The sequence below is a fragment of the Amblyraja radiata genome, chromosome 5, assembly GCF_010909765.2.
Source record: "Amblyraja radiata isolate CabotCenter1 chromosome 5, sAmbRad1.1.pri, whole genome shotgun sequence".
Classification (NCBI taxonomy): domain Eukaryota; kingdom Metazoa; phylum Chordata; class Chondrichthyes; order Rajiformes; family Rajidae; genus Amblyraja; species Amblyraja radiata.
The window spans coordinates 92,543,346-92,558,951 of NC_045960.1; the positions used below are offsets into that span (position 1 = coordinate 92,543,346).

General features: G+C 44.3%; 1 protein-coding gene across 1 annotated transcript in view; it reads left to right on the forward strand.

The window, feature by feature from the left end:
- Positions 1-14,763, forward strand: part of nid1 (nidogen 1) — a 99,359-nt gene extending 84,596 nt beyond the window's left edge. The window contains exons 16-20 of the mRNA XM_033021758.1: positions 1,172-1,343; positions 4,020-4,177; positions 6,759-6,882; positions 10,967-11,079; positions 14,291-14,763. Of these exons, the coding sequence (XP_032877649.1) occupies positions 1,172-1,343; positions 4,020-4,177; positions 6,759-6,882; positions 10,967-11,079; positions 14,291-14,412 (689 nt within the window). The 3' untranslated portion in view covers positions 14,413-14,763. The remainder of the gene's footprint in view (positions 1-1,171; positions 1,344-4,019; positions 4,178-6,758; positions 6,883-10,966; positions 11,080-14,290) is intronic.
- The last annotated feature ends 843 nt before the right edge of the window (positions 14,764-15,606 follow it).

Below are 15,606 nucleotides of genomic sequence, written 5' to 3' on the forward strand. Positions count from 1 at the left end.
GGAGCCTCAATCACCTCGATGCAGCAATTTGACCGCGGGTTGGTGGAAGATCCCGCGGCCGATCTTAAGCCGCGCCGGGCGATTCAAGCTCTGCTCTATGATCTTTGCTCCACCAGGACGTCTCCCGCCTCCTATCACCGCGCTCTATTATCCTCATTCCCACCCCCTACTTCTGCCTCTGACCGACACCTCCCTCCTCCAATCATCCCGCTGAATTATCATGCCCCCCCCCCCCCCGCTTGCTGACCGACGTCTCTCGTCCAATCGGCGCCCTCGATCATCAGCCCCATCCCCACTGTCTCGCGGAAAATGGAGATTTTAAATAAATTTTTTTTTACCAAATTTCAAAATCCGGATTACAAAACATGGGGGAATTGTCCCCCACCTCTAAAAACATGGAGGGGACGTGCCCGTACCCCCCAGGATTTCCGCACATAGGAGTTTGTGCGTTTTCCCTGGAACAATGTGGGTTTTCCCTGGGTGCTCCGGTTTCCTCCCACCTTCCAAAGAAATACAGGTTAATTCTTCTGTAAATTGATCCCAGTGTGTAGGATGCAAAAGTGAGATAACATGGAACTAATGTTGTATGGGTGATCAATAGTAGCCTGCTTCCACGCTGTATCTCTAAACTAAACTAAGCTATAGGCGTTAATCTTTGAGGATGTAAGGGGAAGAAAACGGCAACACTTTCTAAAGAATGTTGAAATGTTTTGGGACTGGGGAAAAATGAAATTTCAAGAACTAAGAATTTTTTTTTGAATAGCGCTGGTGTGCCCATCCTATCCCATGCTTATATTTTCCTTCCATTTTAAATCCGTTACAAATTAGATATACTTGATGAAGTAAGTCTTATTTGGGTAGGAGGTAACTAAATTGTCTTGGTCTGAGTTTATCCTTTGGTTAATCACATTATGTCTTAAAAGTAAAACGTGAGCCTGGAATTGATTCATTTATGTTCATGCAACAATTTCAAATATCATCAATGGAACCTTTATTACATTGTTACTCCTTTGGTTTGGGTTCAAATTCAGACTGGGTTTTAATTTTGTGCAGAAGAGACCTGTAATCTGCAGTAGTTATTTTACTCCTGTTTCTTAATTCGCTGACTGTTCAAGATCTAATTGCTCCATCTGCCCTGCATCTGAACTTACTGCGTGGCTTTGTATTTAAGATCTCGAGAGCCCCGAAGGAATAGCCGTTGACCACCTGGGCCGCAACATCTTCTGGACGGACTCTGGGCTGAACAGGATTGAAGTGGCTAAAATGGATGGTGACCAGAGGCGGGTGCTCTTTACTGATGACCTAGTAAACCCACGGGCAATCGTTGCAGATCCTGTCCACGGGTATGTGAGAACTCCCTCAACCTTCGCTAGTAATGCTCTTAATATCTAAAGTGTAGAACAGAGGTTGCACTTGCGTAGTGCTTTTCACATCCGTACATTCATAGCTGACATTTCATTCAAATGTACGGTAGACAAGGCGGGTTATATCCGCTGGTAGATTGATTGATTGATTGCCGGTAATTGGGGGAGTGGAATGTACAGTTGTTTTTGGAGCCCTGAAGTAGTGTTTGGATTGAACTTTGACCTGAAATTCCATATTGGTGCAATGCTGAAAGTAAAGGCTGAGCAAAAGTCCAGGAAACAGGAATGTGTTGAAATTCCTCCCTTGCAACTCTGGTAGATGGTATTTCAAATAACCTCGTGGTGTCCTGCAGGAATTACTGACGAAACATTTGCAGAATTATGTCGGAGCATTAACATGTAGAGGGATCTTGGAGTGCAAGTCCACAACTCCTTAAGTGGCCACACAAGTAGATAGGGTGATAGAGAATGCACGGCATACTCACCTTTGTTGATCAGGTTTGGTGTATAACAGTTAGGAAGTGATGTTGCAACATTACTAAACTTTGGTTACGCCACATTCATAACAACTGTTTGCAGTTCTGATCACTGGCTTGCAAGAAGGTATGGAGGCTTTGTGCAGCGTGCAGAAGAGGTTCACCAGCTGACATAAATCTCTTTTGTTCCCCTCTCAGAACAACTAGAGATGAGCAAAAATGCCTGTCCTGCCAACGACAGCCACAAGCTGGCAGTGATTATAATGATCAGCCCATGTGAACACATTTTTACTGGTTATTGTGCATCCGCCCTCACAAATGTACAGCACAGCAAACATCTGGGGACTCCGGATGATCTGTCGCCTTGTTCTGTGGCTAATTACCTAAATTAGTAGTTAGCAGTGTGTGTGTGGGGGGGCACTTGGCACGGTCCATGTGTGACTCCAAGTGGATCCTCCCACAGACTGCACACATGTACTGTGCTTCAATACCGCTGGATGGGAAAGGAATGGAGGGTTATGGTCTGAGCGCAGGTATATGGGACTAGGGGAGATTATGTGTTCGGCACGGACTAGAAGGGTCGAGATGGCCTGTTTCCGTGCTGTAATTGTGCTGTAATTGTTATATGGTTATATGGTTATACCCTGTATTAGATCCTGTCCTGGTTTAGATTGTTAAACACTTTGAAAATTCATGCTCATAATTTTTAGGAGCAGAATTAAGCCATTCGGCCCATCAAGTCTACTCTGCCATTCTATCATGGCTGATCTAACTTTCCCTCTCAACCCTCTCCTGGTTTTGCCCCATAGCCCCTGACATAAGAAATGGAAGCAAGATAGGAGGTGGGGAGGGGGGTTATATATTTCGGGGACAATAGAGATTAAATACATTGTTTTCAATCTAGGAGCAACAGTAAAATGGGTAAGAGAATGTGGAAAGCTGATAATTGGGAACAGAAAGAAAGAAGATATGATGTGGACTGGTAGGATGGTACGCCAGCAGTGCTGAATTAGATATTATAACACATTACGTTAGGCAGGCAAGAGTTTTTGCTCATATTTTTGCTTAACTATGTGGTGTATATAAACCAGATGTTGTGGGAGGAGATTAACCTGTAAATTACCAGGGAGGAGGGAAGTCGAAAGCACGGGAATAACTGGAGGAGGTTTTCTATAAAACAAAGAAGATTAAGAAAAGATTTGATGTAACTGTTCCAAATAATGTGAGGACTTTCAATTGCATAAATATAAAGAAACATTTTCTACTGGTGATGTGGTTGGTCATTTGGCGATGCTGATTTAAGAAACAGGAAGGAGTCAGAAATATTTTTATCCAGTGAGTTTTCTTGACCTGGTTTAGACAACCGGATGCAATGATGCAATCAATGCCATTCGAAGGGGATTTGGGTAAATACATGAAAATAAGTTGTTTGTGGGCTATGGGAAGGTAGCAGAGAGACTGAGGCTAGATAGATGGCTTTTTCAAAAAGCAGGAACCAGTTTAGTACTGTAAGTGTCTTTCTTTGCTGGTTTTGACTCCCACCACACTCTGCCAAACTCCCCCAGAAATTGAAAAATTGACAGTATAGGAGGAAGCCATTCAGCCCATTATGTCAATGCAGACCAAAAAAAAGACCATTTGGCTAATTCTCTTCCCCAGTGCTGGCCCATAGCTTTGTAAATGAACACTCATGTTGCACTATTCCAGGTACTAGTTAATTCCACCACTTCACATATTGATGGCTAGCAATTGTGTTTTTATTGGTACATTGAAGATGTGCCACTTGGATTCCTGATGTTTCGCACACAGCATAGTGTAGTCAAGAGTATTTCATTCTTACATGTAGCAACCTAATAGGTCTGTAAGCACTGTACACTGGCCCAGCTGGAGTTTGGCACAGGCCAACATGGCCTTTGTGCTTTAACATTCTACACTTGTGCCTATTCTGGCACTCCAAGAATGCTCTGCTTCGCTATACTTAGTGTCCCCCCCGTTTATTTTGTTTTTGCAAGCTTGATTGCCCTTAAATGTGTTACCTTGCACTTCTCTGCACTGAATTGCTATGCCCACTTTCCGTTCCACCCGCCGACACCAGCTTTCCGTCTCGCTATCAGTCACGCACGGAAATCTTTGAGTGTCATCCCAACACTGTGACTACCTCGCAATTGTATTCTTTCAGAAACCTGTACTGGACAGACTGGAACAGAGCCGCTCCCAAAATTGAGACCTCTTACATGGACGGAACAAACAGACGGGTTCTTGTGAAAGATGATCTGGGCCTGCCCAATGGCCTGACCTATGACCCCTATGCTGCAGTCTTATGCTGGGCTGATGCAGGTATGTGCAAGTGGGAGAGCTTTTTTAGTTTTTTTTAATAGATTTTTATTAGAGGCATCTGCATATCATAGTCCAAACCAATACAGACTTTGTTTAACGGTTACATATTAAATATCCAGGTTTCCAGGGACTCAGTTACCAAAGTAGCTGAGATCCTCCTTTATCGGTTACATATTAACATTGCCTTTAATTATTTATTTATATTTATAGATAGGAAAAAGAAAGAAAGAAAGAAAGAAATTAGAAAAATAGGATAAACTATCAATAATACAACTTGGGAGATAGGTCCGTGGGTCAGAGAACATAACTATTCATCTAGTCCTGGGTTCAGGCTTCAGTCCGGCCTCCGCGCCGGTCCAATCTACCCCTTCAAATAATCTATAAATGGAGACCATATTCTAATAAATAATTCTGGTTTGTCAATTAAGACAAATCTAATTTTTTTCCAAATGTAAGGTCTCCAACATCTCCATAATCCACATTTGATTGTGGGGGTTGTTGGGTTTTTCCAAAATTTTAAGTGGGAGAGTTTTTCTAATCACTGGTTTTCAATGTAGATGCGTTTATGACCTAACCCCACAATGCTGTTACATTTCCGCAGCTCTTTTAGCTGATCTAAACATTTCCCAATTCATCTGACCCCTCACTGCAAGTATGTGCTGCATACATCATACAATGTTTACATTGCTGTCTCCATATTGGACATGGGTTCTGTTGCTTCTCTTGAGGATTACAATTGAATAACCGATTCGCATGCATTTCAAACCATCATTTTGTCGTAAAATAACTTGACCCCACCAGTACTTGATGTTTTGATGTGCGCCCGTCTGATAAACATTCATCAGGGGTGGGGAAACGTCATCCAGGTGAACATTAAAATCCACTGTCACAAATGGGAGTTGTATATAATTGAAAAGATTTCCAGAGCTGAAAAGTCCCAGATATATGCAAGAGAGATTTGAACATCTAAGGATAAAAATGTGATGTATGTAAATCACTGAGCACTTCTCAATGGGATTAATGTTTGACAGAAAATAACTAACTGTTTTGTGGTCTCCAGTGGTGCCCTGTAGTCCATTGTTGAGGCTCCATTCCTCTGTCTAGTGGGAGCTCAAACACTGCAGCTTCTGTTGCTAAAATATTAAATTGTATTGGAGGGAGAAAAAATAGTCAGCCTCTGAACTGGCACGTGCTTGTAGTAAAGGCATGAGGGAGGTTTTGCAGCCAGTTTCTTTTGCAGCTGCTGGGGGTGGGTGATGAATGCTGCCTCATCCGGCAACACCCACGCCCTCTCAACAATGAATAATGCACAATGGATGCTGTTGAGCAAGTGTTGAAGGTCCAACTGCATCACTCCACGGCAGATTTTACAGACCCACTTAAGAGGTTTCCAAAATTTTATTGCAATAAATTCTTAAAGAGCAGGCTCTGTGTTCAACAAATATCAGTGCAATTCTTCTGGGTGGGAATGAGGGGGTGGGAATTCCCCGTCTTTCCCACCCCCTCCTGATCTACTGCTCCCCTCTGCACTCCTGCTCATCCTGCTGCTCACGTCCCGTCCCCCCCCCCCCCCCCCCCTCTCCCCCACTACCACTCTTCACCTCTTCACTCTCCCTCCTCTCCCTCTTTCCTGTGGGCACGCTCACCACCCCCCCCACCCCTCTCTACCTCTTGCCTCTCGCACTCTTTCTCATGGAACAAGAAGCCCTGTGTCCACCAAATATCTGCTCAATTCTTTTGGTGAAACTCCTGCTCTGTTCCTCGATCGGGGCCTTGTATGGTTTCTAAGTTTGGTTTGCAAGTTTTCCCTGTGACTGTGTGGATTCCCCAGAGTCACTCTGATTTCCTCCCACTTCCCAGCATCTGAATTTTTATCCTTTTTGATTATGAGTGGCTTTCTAGGCAGGTAAAAATCAAACACAGCGGGCAAAGATGTGAAGTCACCGATGGGCCGAACTGGGATGTCAGATCTCTCTCTCCAAATGGGTTTTTAATAATACAGTGGTTCTATGCTGCCATAATTCTGCACTTTATATAATTATTTGAAATTAAGTCGACTGCTACTGATGTGAGATTTGAAGATGAGTTTTTCTGAATAATTCGTCCAGTAACATTTAACCAAAATCAGCATTCTTCTGTGGTGAGATATAGAAACATAGAAAATAGGTGCAGGAGTAGGCCATTCGGCCCTTCGAGCCTGCGCTGCCATTCCATATGATCATGGCTGATCATCCAACTCAGTATCCTATACCTGCCTTCTCGCCATACCCCCTGATCCCTTTAGCCACAAGGGCCACATCTAACTCCCTCTTAAATATAGCCAATGAACTGGCCTCAACTACCTTCTGTGGCAGAGAATTCCACAGATTTCCCACTCTCTGTGTAAAAAATGTTTTTCTCATCTCGGTCCTAAAAGATTTCCCCCTTTATCCTTAAACTGTGACCCCTTGTTCTGGACTTCCCCAACATCGGGAACAATCTTCCTGCATCTAGCCTGTCCAACCCCTTAAGAATTTTGTAAGTTTCTATAAGATCCCCCCTCAATCTTCTAACCATTATGTAACCATTTCATTCGCTGCAGGGACCCAGAGGTTAGAGTGTATAAATCCGAATCGCACTGGTCGCAAGAGGATCCTTCAGGGTATCCAGTACCCCTTCGGAATTACCAGCTACGGCAGATACCTGTACTACACGGACTGGAGGAGGTGCAGTTACCATTTCCACCAGGGATTCTGTGATAGCGGCATGTATTACATAGAATCTGTGGCATAAAGTCGGCCATTTGCCGCGGGTGGTGCAACACATTTCTTTACAATATGGAAGGAGCCCATTGAGTCTTTCAGTTCACAGCGGCTCCTGTCTAATTTCCATGTAACCTATGCTCTCACATTGCCATCAGTTCCCCCCAGATTCTAACAATTGCTTGCATACAAGGGACATTTACAGAGCTTACCGACCCCCAACTCTTTGGAATATGAGAGGAAAGCAGAGCACCTGGGGGAAACATTTGGTGACAGGGAGTACATGCAAACTACATACAGACGTCATCGATATTCGGGATTGAACCGGGTCGCTGGTGCTGTGGCTCTACTAGTGGCTCACGTTGATGTATATTCTCTTACAAAAGAGTCTGCCCAATTTCAGCCCACCCTGTGAACACATCCTTCTGTTTCTTTCACCCTTGTGTATTTATCTTGCTTCCCAAGAGATATATCCAAGACCATTCACTTCCATTCCTGCTTGTCGTGGCATTCCCAGATTCCCAACGCTCTCCGGGCCACAATTTGAATATTCTGCACAGTTCTAGTCATGGTGTTGCAGGAGGGACGTGATGTACTAGAGAGGGTGCGGAGAAGATTGATGAGGATGGTGCCAGGACTTGAAAATCCTGGCTGCGAAGAAAGATTGGATAAGATATGATTGATTTTTTTTGGGAACAAAGAAGGGGAGGGGGATTGGGGACTTAATTGAGATGTAAACGATTGAGTGACATGGATTGAATAAATGGGAAGGGATTTATTTCAATTTATCCTTTTACTTACTAGGGAGATGAGGAAAAAGGGGTGGGGGCCTGTTTTCACACTGTATTTCTAAAAAAACGAAAAATCTAAAAAGTAAATAGCACTTGTGTGTGCACTTGATGAGCTGTGACCTACAGGCCAGGATCCTAGTGCTGGAATGTGGATCAGGTTGCTAGCTCTTTTTCAATAGCACAGACGCAACAAGTGAAATGGTCTTCTGAATCGTAAATCCTTTGCAATCCTACAGGCTACATATACAAATATTTTAAAGCCCTCTACCTCCCTTTGATAAGCTTCTCAGAATACTAAATATCCTGGCCAAAATGCCAGCTGCAACACCACATCTACACAGTGTTTCCATTCCCTTTGTACTATCTGGATAGCTCTGTTTTTTTCACTATACATCAGTATATGTGACAAGAATAAACCAACAACAATAACAAATAAGAGACATGCTGGGTCTCAACTTGAAACATCAACCATCCCTTTCCCACCACAAATGCAGCCCTGATCTGCTGAGTTCATCCAGCAGCTTGTGTTTTTGTTCCACATACCAACATCTGCAGTGCTTTGTGTCAACCCATAACATTCTCTTTCCTGGGGAAAAGGGCCAGCTTGTTTAGTCTTTTCCTAAACATATGGCAGTAGGAAAGTTTGTTCGTTTTAGCCTACGGCACATAATTCTGCACATCGCCTTATCAACACTCTGCATTCCAGCTGAAACAATGTGACCTCGAGGGAGGTGAGAAACAGGAACAGAAGTACAAGTTACAAAATCCTTTCCAGCTCCGGAGCCAAAGAAAGCCAGCGTGTTGCCCAGTAGTGACCTTGCACATAAGGAAATCTCCACAAGCCGCAGAAACAAGTTGTCTTTACATCACAAAATGAGAGTCTGTTCCAGAGGTCTACTTTTCTCTGGGAAAACCAACACCTTCTGACATTTAGCCTACATCAAGTCTTACATAACTGAGCCATTCTTGTTGTGACTACAAATAATATCCGGCATGCCTTAATTTATCTTGGACACCAAGTTTGTTCAGTGTTTTAAATGGAATGGTATGAATGTTTGGTTAAAAATCTTCCATCCACACACTGAACATATTCAAATAAATTTCCAGTGTGTGAAGTCAGGCAAAAACCTATACTGAAACAGGACATCCTGGGACATTTTCATGGTGTTGCAACACACACTTTTTTTTTAGCTGAAAAATGTACAAATGCCTCTTTGCTTGATTAGTGAATTGACAGTAAAGATTTCAAGTAGGCAATTCTAATTTTGCTTTTTTTAGAGATTGTATTGTAAATACACCCCGTGTTAAAAAGGTTAAAGTAAAAGTAATGAAGTGACTGTGACCTTTCTGGCACTTCAAGCATCTAGCAGGCTGGATTTTATGGTTCACCTACTATGAAGAAATTTGTTGGTACAAATGAAGAGAAAGTGTTGGCATGGAGCAACCAAGTTAATGGGAGATTTAATGGAGGTTTTCAAAATTGAAAGACGTCAGAATATTTTACCCAGCGTGAAAATGTTAAAGACTAGAGGGCACAGGTTTAAGGCGAGAGGGGCAAAGTTTAAAGGAGAAATGCGGAGAAAGTTTTTTACCACAGTGGTTGGTGGGTGCCTGGAACACTGCCAGTGGTGATGGATGCTACACTTCTTCCCACCCTGCTTCCCTACACTTCTTCCCACCCTGCTTCCTGTAAGGACTCTATCCCCCTACTCCCAATTCCTCCGTCTACGCCGCATCTGCACGCAGGATGAAGTGTTCCACACCAGGGCATCAGAGATGTCCTAATTCTTTAGGGAACGGGGGTTCCCCTCCTCTACTATAGATGAGGCTCTCACCAGGGTCATCCTCTATATCCCGTAGCTCTGCTCTCACTCCCCATCCCCCCCACTCGTAACAAGGACAGAGTCCCCCTTGTCCTCACCTTCCACCCTACCAGCCGCCACATACAACAAATAATCCTCCAACATTTTCACCACCTCCAACGGGATCCCACCACTGGCCACATCTTCCCATCTCCTCCCCTTTCGGCTTTCCGCAGAGACCGCTCCCTCTGTAACTGCTTGGTCAATTTGTTCCTTCCCACCCAAACCACCCCCTCCCCTGGTACTTTCCCTTGCAACCGCAGGAAATGCTACACTTGTCGCTTTACCTACCCCCTTGACTCTATCTAAGGACCTGAGCAGTCTTTCCAGGTGCAGCAGAGGTTCACCTGCACCTCCTCCAACCTCATCTATTGCATCCGCTGCTCTAGGTGTCAGCTACTCTACATCGGTGAGACACAGTGTAGGCTTGGCGAATGCTTCGCCCAACACCTTCGCTCAGTTCATTTTTTTTTTTCAACCAACCTGATCTCCCGGAGGCTCAGCACTTCAACTCCCCCTCCCATTCCGAATCCGACCTTTCTGTCCTGGGCCTCCTCCATGGCCAGAGTGAGTCCCACCGTAAATTGGAGGAGCAGCACCTCATATTTCACTTGGGTAGTTTACACCCCAGCGGTATGAACATTGACTTCTCCAATTTCAGATATTCCTTGCTTTCTCCCTCTTTCCCCTCCCCTTCCCAGCTCTCCCACAGCCCACTGTCTCCGTCTCTTCCTTTCTTCTTCCCACCCCCACATCAGTCTGAAGAAGGGTCTCGACCCGAAACGTCACCCATTTCTTCGCTCCATAGATGCTGCCTCTCCCGCCGAGTTTCTCCAGCATTTTTATCTTGTACCATGGTAGTGTACAAGATGCTTTTCAATAGGCACACAGATATGGAGAGATATGGATCATGTGCAGTCAGATACCTTGGCATCAAGTTCAGCACAGACATTGTGGGCCGAAGGTCCTGTTCCTGTGCTGTACTGTTCTGTGCGAGATGGTGTTAAGAGAAGCAGGAAGGTCAGTATCTAATGGACACAGATTCAAGGCAGCTGGCAGAAGGGACAGAGGTGACACTTGGTTGGATTTTAAGCAGAAAGTTGTAGTTTGAAAGCTTGATGCAAGTAGATTCAATACTAGGGATTGTGTGTGTGTATATGTGAAAGGAAAACATTTGGAGAGCTGTGACACAAGGAGAAGTGAGACTAATTGAATTAGTCTATCAAAGAGCCATAGAACTGGCTGCCTTTTGTATGATTTGAAGTCTAAGGAATATTATCTTAAGTATAGCCACGTATTCCACAGATGACACGGTGTCTAAGAAAATTAGTAATAAATTCAGCTGGATTCTGTCCGGCAGATGTTTAACCTTGCTTCTGCGTTGTTTTGCTGAAGGGATGCTGTCGTAGCCGTGGACCGTGCTATCGGACGAGAGACTGATGAACACAAGGCAACTAGACGATCACGTCTCTATGGAATAACCACGGCATACTCACAGTGTCCCCCAGGTAATGGGCACTCTTCTCTGTACTCCCTCTGACCCTGTGTTTGCTACATGTGTTGTAGAGTATTGTGTTCAGTTATGAGCATCATGTTGTAGGAAAGATGATGTTAAACTGGAAAGGGTGCAGAGACGATTTACGAGGATGTTGCCAGGACTCGAGGGCCTGAGCTCCAGGGAGGTTAGGGTTAGGCTAGGACCCTGTTTCTTGGATCGTATAAGGATGGGGGGTGATCTTACAGAGGTGTACAAAATCATGACATAAATAGATTGGGTTGATGCACAGAGTCTCTTGCCCAGAGTAGGGGAATCGAGAACCAGATGACATAGATCAAGAGCCAAAAGTGTTTTATTGTCATGTCCCAGATAGAACAATTATATTTTTACTTGCTGCAGCACAACAGAATAAGTAAATATATTAAATAATAGAACAAAAACCTCAGAAAAAAAGACCAAACAATAACAGTGAAATAATAATAATAATAGTCTATTGTAGTTCATAGCTTAGAAACATAGAAATTAGGTGCAGGAGTAGGCCATTCGGCCCTTCGAGCCTGCACCGCCATTCAATATGATCATGGCTGATCATCCAACTCAGTATCCCGTACCTGCCTTCTCTCCATACCCTCTGATCCCCTTAGCCACAAGGGCCACATATGAGGTTGTTGTGTTTAATAGCCTGATGGCTGTTGGGAAGAAGCTGTTCCTGAACCTGGACGTTACAGTTCTGAGGCTCCTGTACCTTCTTCCCAATGGCAATGGTGAAATGAGTGTGTGGCCAGGATGGTGTGGGTCTTTGATGATGTTGGCTGCCTTTTTGAAGCAGCGACTACGATAGAACCCGTCGATGGTGGGGAGGTCAGAGCCGGTGATGGACTGGGCAGTGTTTACAACTTTTTGCAGTCATTTCCGCTCCTGGACATTTAAGTTGCCGAACCAGGCCACGATGCAACCAGTCAGTATGTTCTCTACTGTGCACCTGTAGAAGTTCAAGAGAATCCTCTTTGACATACTGAATCGCCGTAATCTTCTCAGGAAGTAGAGGCGCTGATGTGCTTTCTTAATGATTGCATCAGTGTGCTGGGACCAGGAGAGATCATCGGAAATATGCACGCCCAGGAATTTGAAGTTTTTGACTCTCTCCACCATCGTCCCATTGATGTAAACAGGATTGTGGGTCCTCAACCTTCCCCTTCCAAAGTCCACAATCCGTTCTTTGGTTTTGGTGATATTGAGAGCCAGGTTGTTGTGCTGGCATCATATGGTCAGTCGGTCGATATGGTCGGTCGGTCGGTCATCACCATCTGTAATTCGTCCCACAACAGTGGTGTCGTCAGCGAACTTTAAAATGCAGTTTGCACTATGTCCGGCTACACAGTCATGAGTATAGAGTGAGTAGAGCAGGGAGCTGAGCACGCAGCCATGAGGTGCTCCAGTACTGATTATCACTGAGGATGAAGTGTTTCTGCCAATTCGAACAGACTGTGGTCTGTGGATGAGGAAGTCGAGGATCCAATTGCAGAGGGATGTGCAGAGATCCAGTTCTGTGAGTTTAAGATGAAGTTGGAAAGATTTAATGGGAACCTGAGGACTAACCTTTTTACACAAATGGTGGTAGGTGTATGGAACGAGCTGTTGCGGGAGGTAGTTGAGGCAGGTGCTATTGCAATTTTTAAGAAACATTTAGACAGATACATGGATAGGATAGGTTTAGTGGGATATGGGCCAAACAAACGCAAGCAGATGGGACTAGTGTAGATGGGGCATGTTGGTGGACTTGGGCAAGTTGGGCTGGGGGCCTGGTTCCACGCTGTATGACTCTATATGATTGACCAATTGATTTGGGTCTGGAGTTGAACGTGCTGTTTGGACCGTTTGGTTTGGTATCATTGCTGCCTTCACTACAGATTGTCACACGGACATGTAATGCAAACTTTAGAAAGACCATTCCTCTGCTTTCCCAATTTTTGATTCAAGTGCTTTGAGCTAGATTTTTATGTTCATAATAAAGTCACCGAGGCAAAATTCAGCCATTCGGCCCATCAAGTCTACTCCGCCATTCAATCATGGCCGATCTATCTTTCCCTCTCAACCCCATTCTCCTGCCTTCTCCCCGTAACCTTTGACGCCCTGTCTAATCAAGCACCTGTCAATGTCTGCTTTAAAAATATCCAATAACTTAGCCTCTACTGCCATCTGTGGCAATGAATTTCACAGATTCACCACCCACTGACTGAAGACGTTTCTCATCATCACCTTTCTCACTATTCTGTAAGTTTCAATGAGGTACCCCCTCATCCTTCTAAACTCCAGTGACTACAGACCCAGAGCTGTCAAGAAGCTTCACTCTGATTGCTTGAATGATACAACATGAAAACAGGCCCTTTGGCCCACTAAGTCCAAGCCAACAAACCATTCACAATTAGTTCTGTGTTATCGCACTTTCACATCCATTCACTAGATGTAATTTACAGAGGCCAATTAATTTATAAACCCACATCATTGGGATGTGGGTGGGAACCGGAATACCTGCAGGAAACCCATGCGATCACAGGGAGAACATGCAAACTCCATACAGACAGCACCTGAGGTCAGAATCCAACTTGGGTCTCTGGCCCTGTGAGGCAGCAGCACTACCAGTTATTTAATCTTTTGCGCCACTGTGCCGCCCAAATCTTACTCTAAATTCTTATTGTCCCCTCACAACACCATCCCTTTGATCGCTCAGTAATTTCCCACAACCCTCTTTTGCTATCTCAGCTCCTTCAATTCTGCCCTCTTGACTGTCTGACATTCTAGCCTGCATGCATGCATGTCACCCTAGTTGCCAATCCTACAGCTTCCAAAGCACTGCCTAAATGCTTTCTGCCATGTCACCTTCCTCTCCTCCCTAAAACTGACCTCTTTAACCGAGCTTTGGATCACCCATCTCAACAGCTATTTATGTAGCCTGGAGCTATACAGCACGGAAACAATGGCTCACCTTGTCCATGCTAAAGGCCAAGATGCCCATCCATTTGCCTGGTCCCATTCCATGCTGTATGAGATCGTGTCCCATTTGCTCACGTTTGGCTCTGATCCCTGTAAACTCTTCCTAACAATCTGGTGACTCTCCTCCTGCAGTTTCACTTGAGCATTGGTGCGATATAAAGGTGAGTTGTTGAATGCTGAAGGCACAGACATATGTGGATAATGCCTGTTTGGATTGATTTTAATAGGGCAGAACCACTGCACTGTAAACAATGGAGGCTGCACTCATCTATGCCTGGCAACACCTGAGAGAAGGTCCTGCCGTTGTCCTGATATCGTGAAATCCGTCAACTGCCTGGAGTCAAACTAACAGCTGAGTGTTTCAGCGAGTTCTCATTACTGTTAAGAGTCAAAGCTCTTCCTCAGAAGCCAAACTCTGCCGTGAAAATGTTAAATACCATTTTTTAAAAATGTTTTGTCTTTTTTTAATTACTTTTTTAAATTTGGATGTTAATTCACTTTTTTTATAAAATTACAACTGTAAATATGTTTTCTTACAGTTCACTAAATTGTATTCCGAGTGATATTTAGTTTTAACTTTATGCTGCTTCACTGTACTGTCACTTCGCCGTGAATGAAGCCAACACATCAGGTATTATGTTATGCTCTGTGAAGCTTTTCAAAATATAGCGAACAAAATAAACTCTAACCTTTTTTTGTACCATTTTCTCCTTGCGAATTTTACAATACAATACAATACATTTATTTGTCATTTGGACCCCGTTGAGGTCCAAACGAAATGCCGTTTCTGCAGCCATACATACAAAACAAAAAAGACCCAAGACCCAACACAATTTACACAAACGTCCTTCACAGCGCATCTTCTCCTCGCTGTGAAGGAAGGCAAAAAAAACAAAAAAACATATCCCTTTTGATCCCTACCCTGCTCTGCTACTGCTGTTCCTGCAGGGGAACGGAAGCCGGAGAGGCTAGCAGACCCTGCATGGTTGGCCAGTTACTCTGATATTTCTTGCCTGTCATGATCAAACATCTCCATGTTGAGCGGCACTGAACCATCCTCTCAACCTGCTGCCTGCCGTCCCTACGGTGAAGGTGCTGTTGAGTGAAGCATCCCAGGATTTTAACCTGGCACCAATTAGGAATATTGGAATTGATGGTCATAATCTTGTGAAACGTATCTGGGGCAGTTCCTAAAATATTGTAGCTTTCTTCCTCCCTCTTCTTGGTTTTGGAGGTCAGGGCGACATGCTCTTGGAATAGATTCATAGAGTTGAACGTAAGGATTGGACTTTAAAGTAGGTGCAGCAGCAACAAGACGGGGGGAGCAGGGGTTAGGTATAGGGAGGGAGGGGGGTGGCATTTGGTTAACATACATCAGACTATAAAGGATGCAGGGAGGGGAAAGGATGTAGTTTATGTACATAAGTAAACCAGGTGCCGTGCTTAATGGAGTACAAAAGCAAGGAGGTTGTGTCACTGCCTAAGTTTTCGTTTCAGAGATGTTTGGACCTGAATTGTGCAGGGGAATGGAAGAACTGGAGAA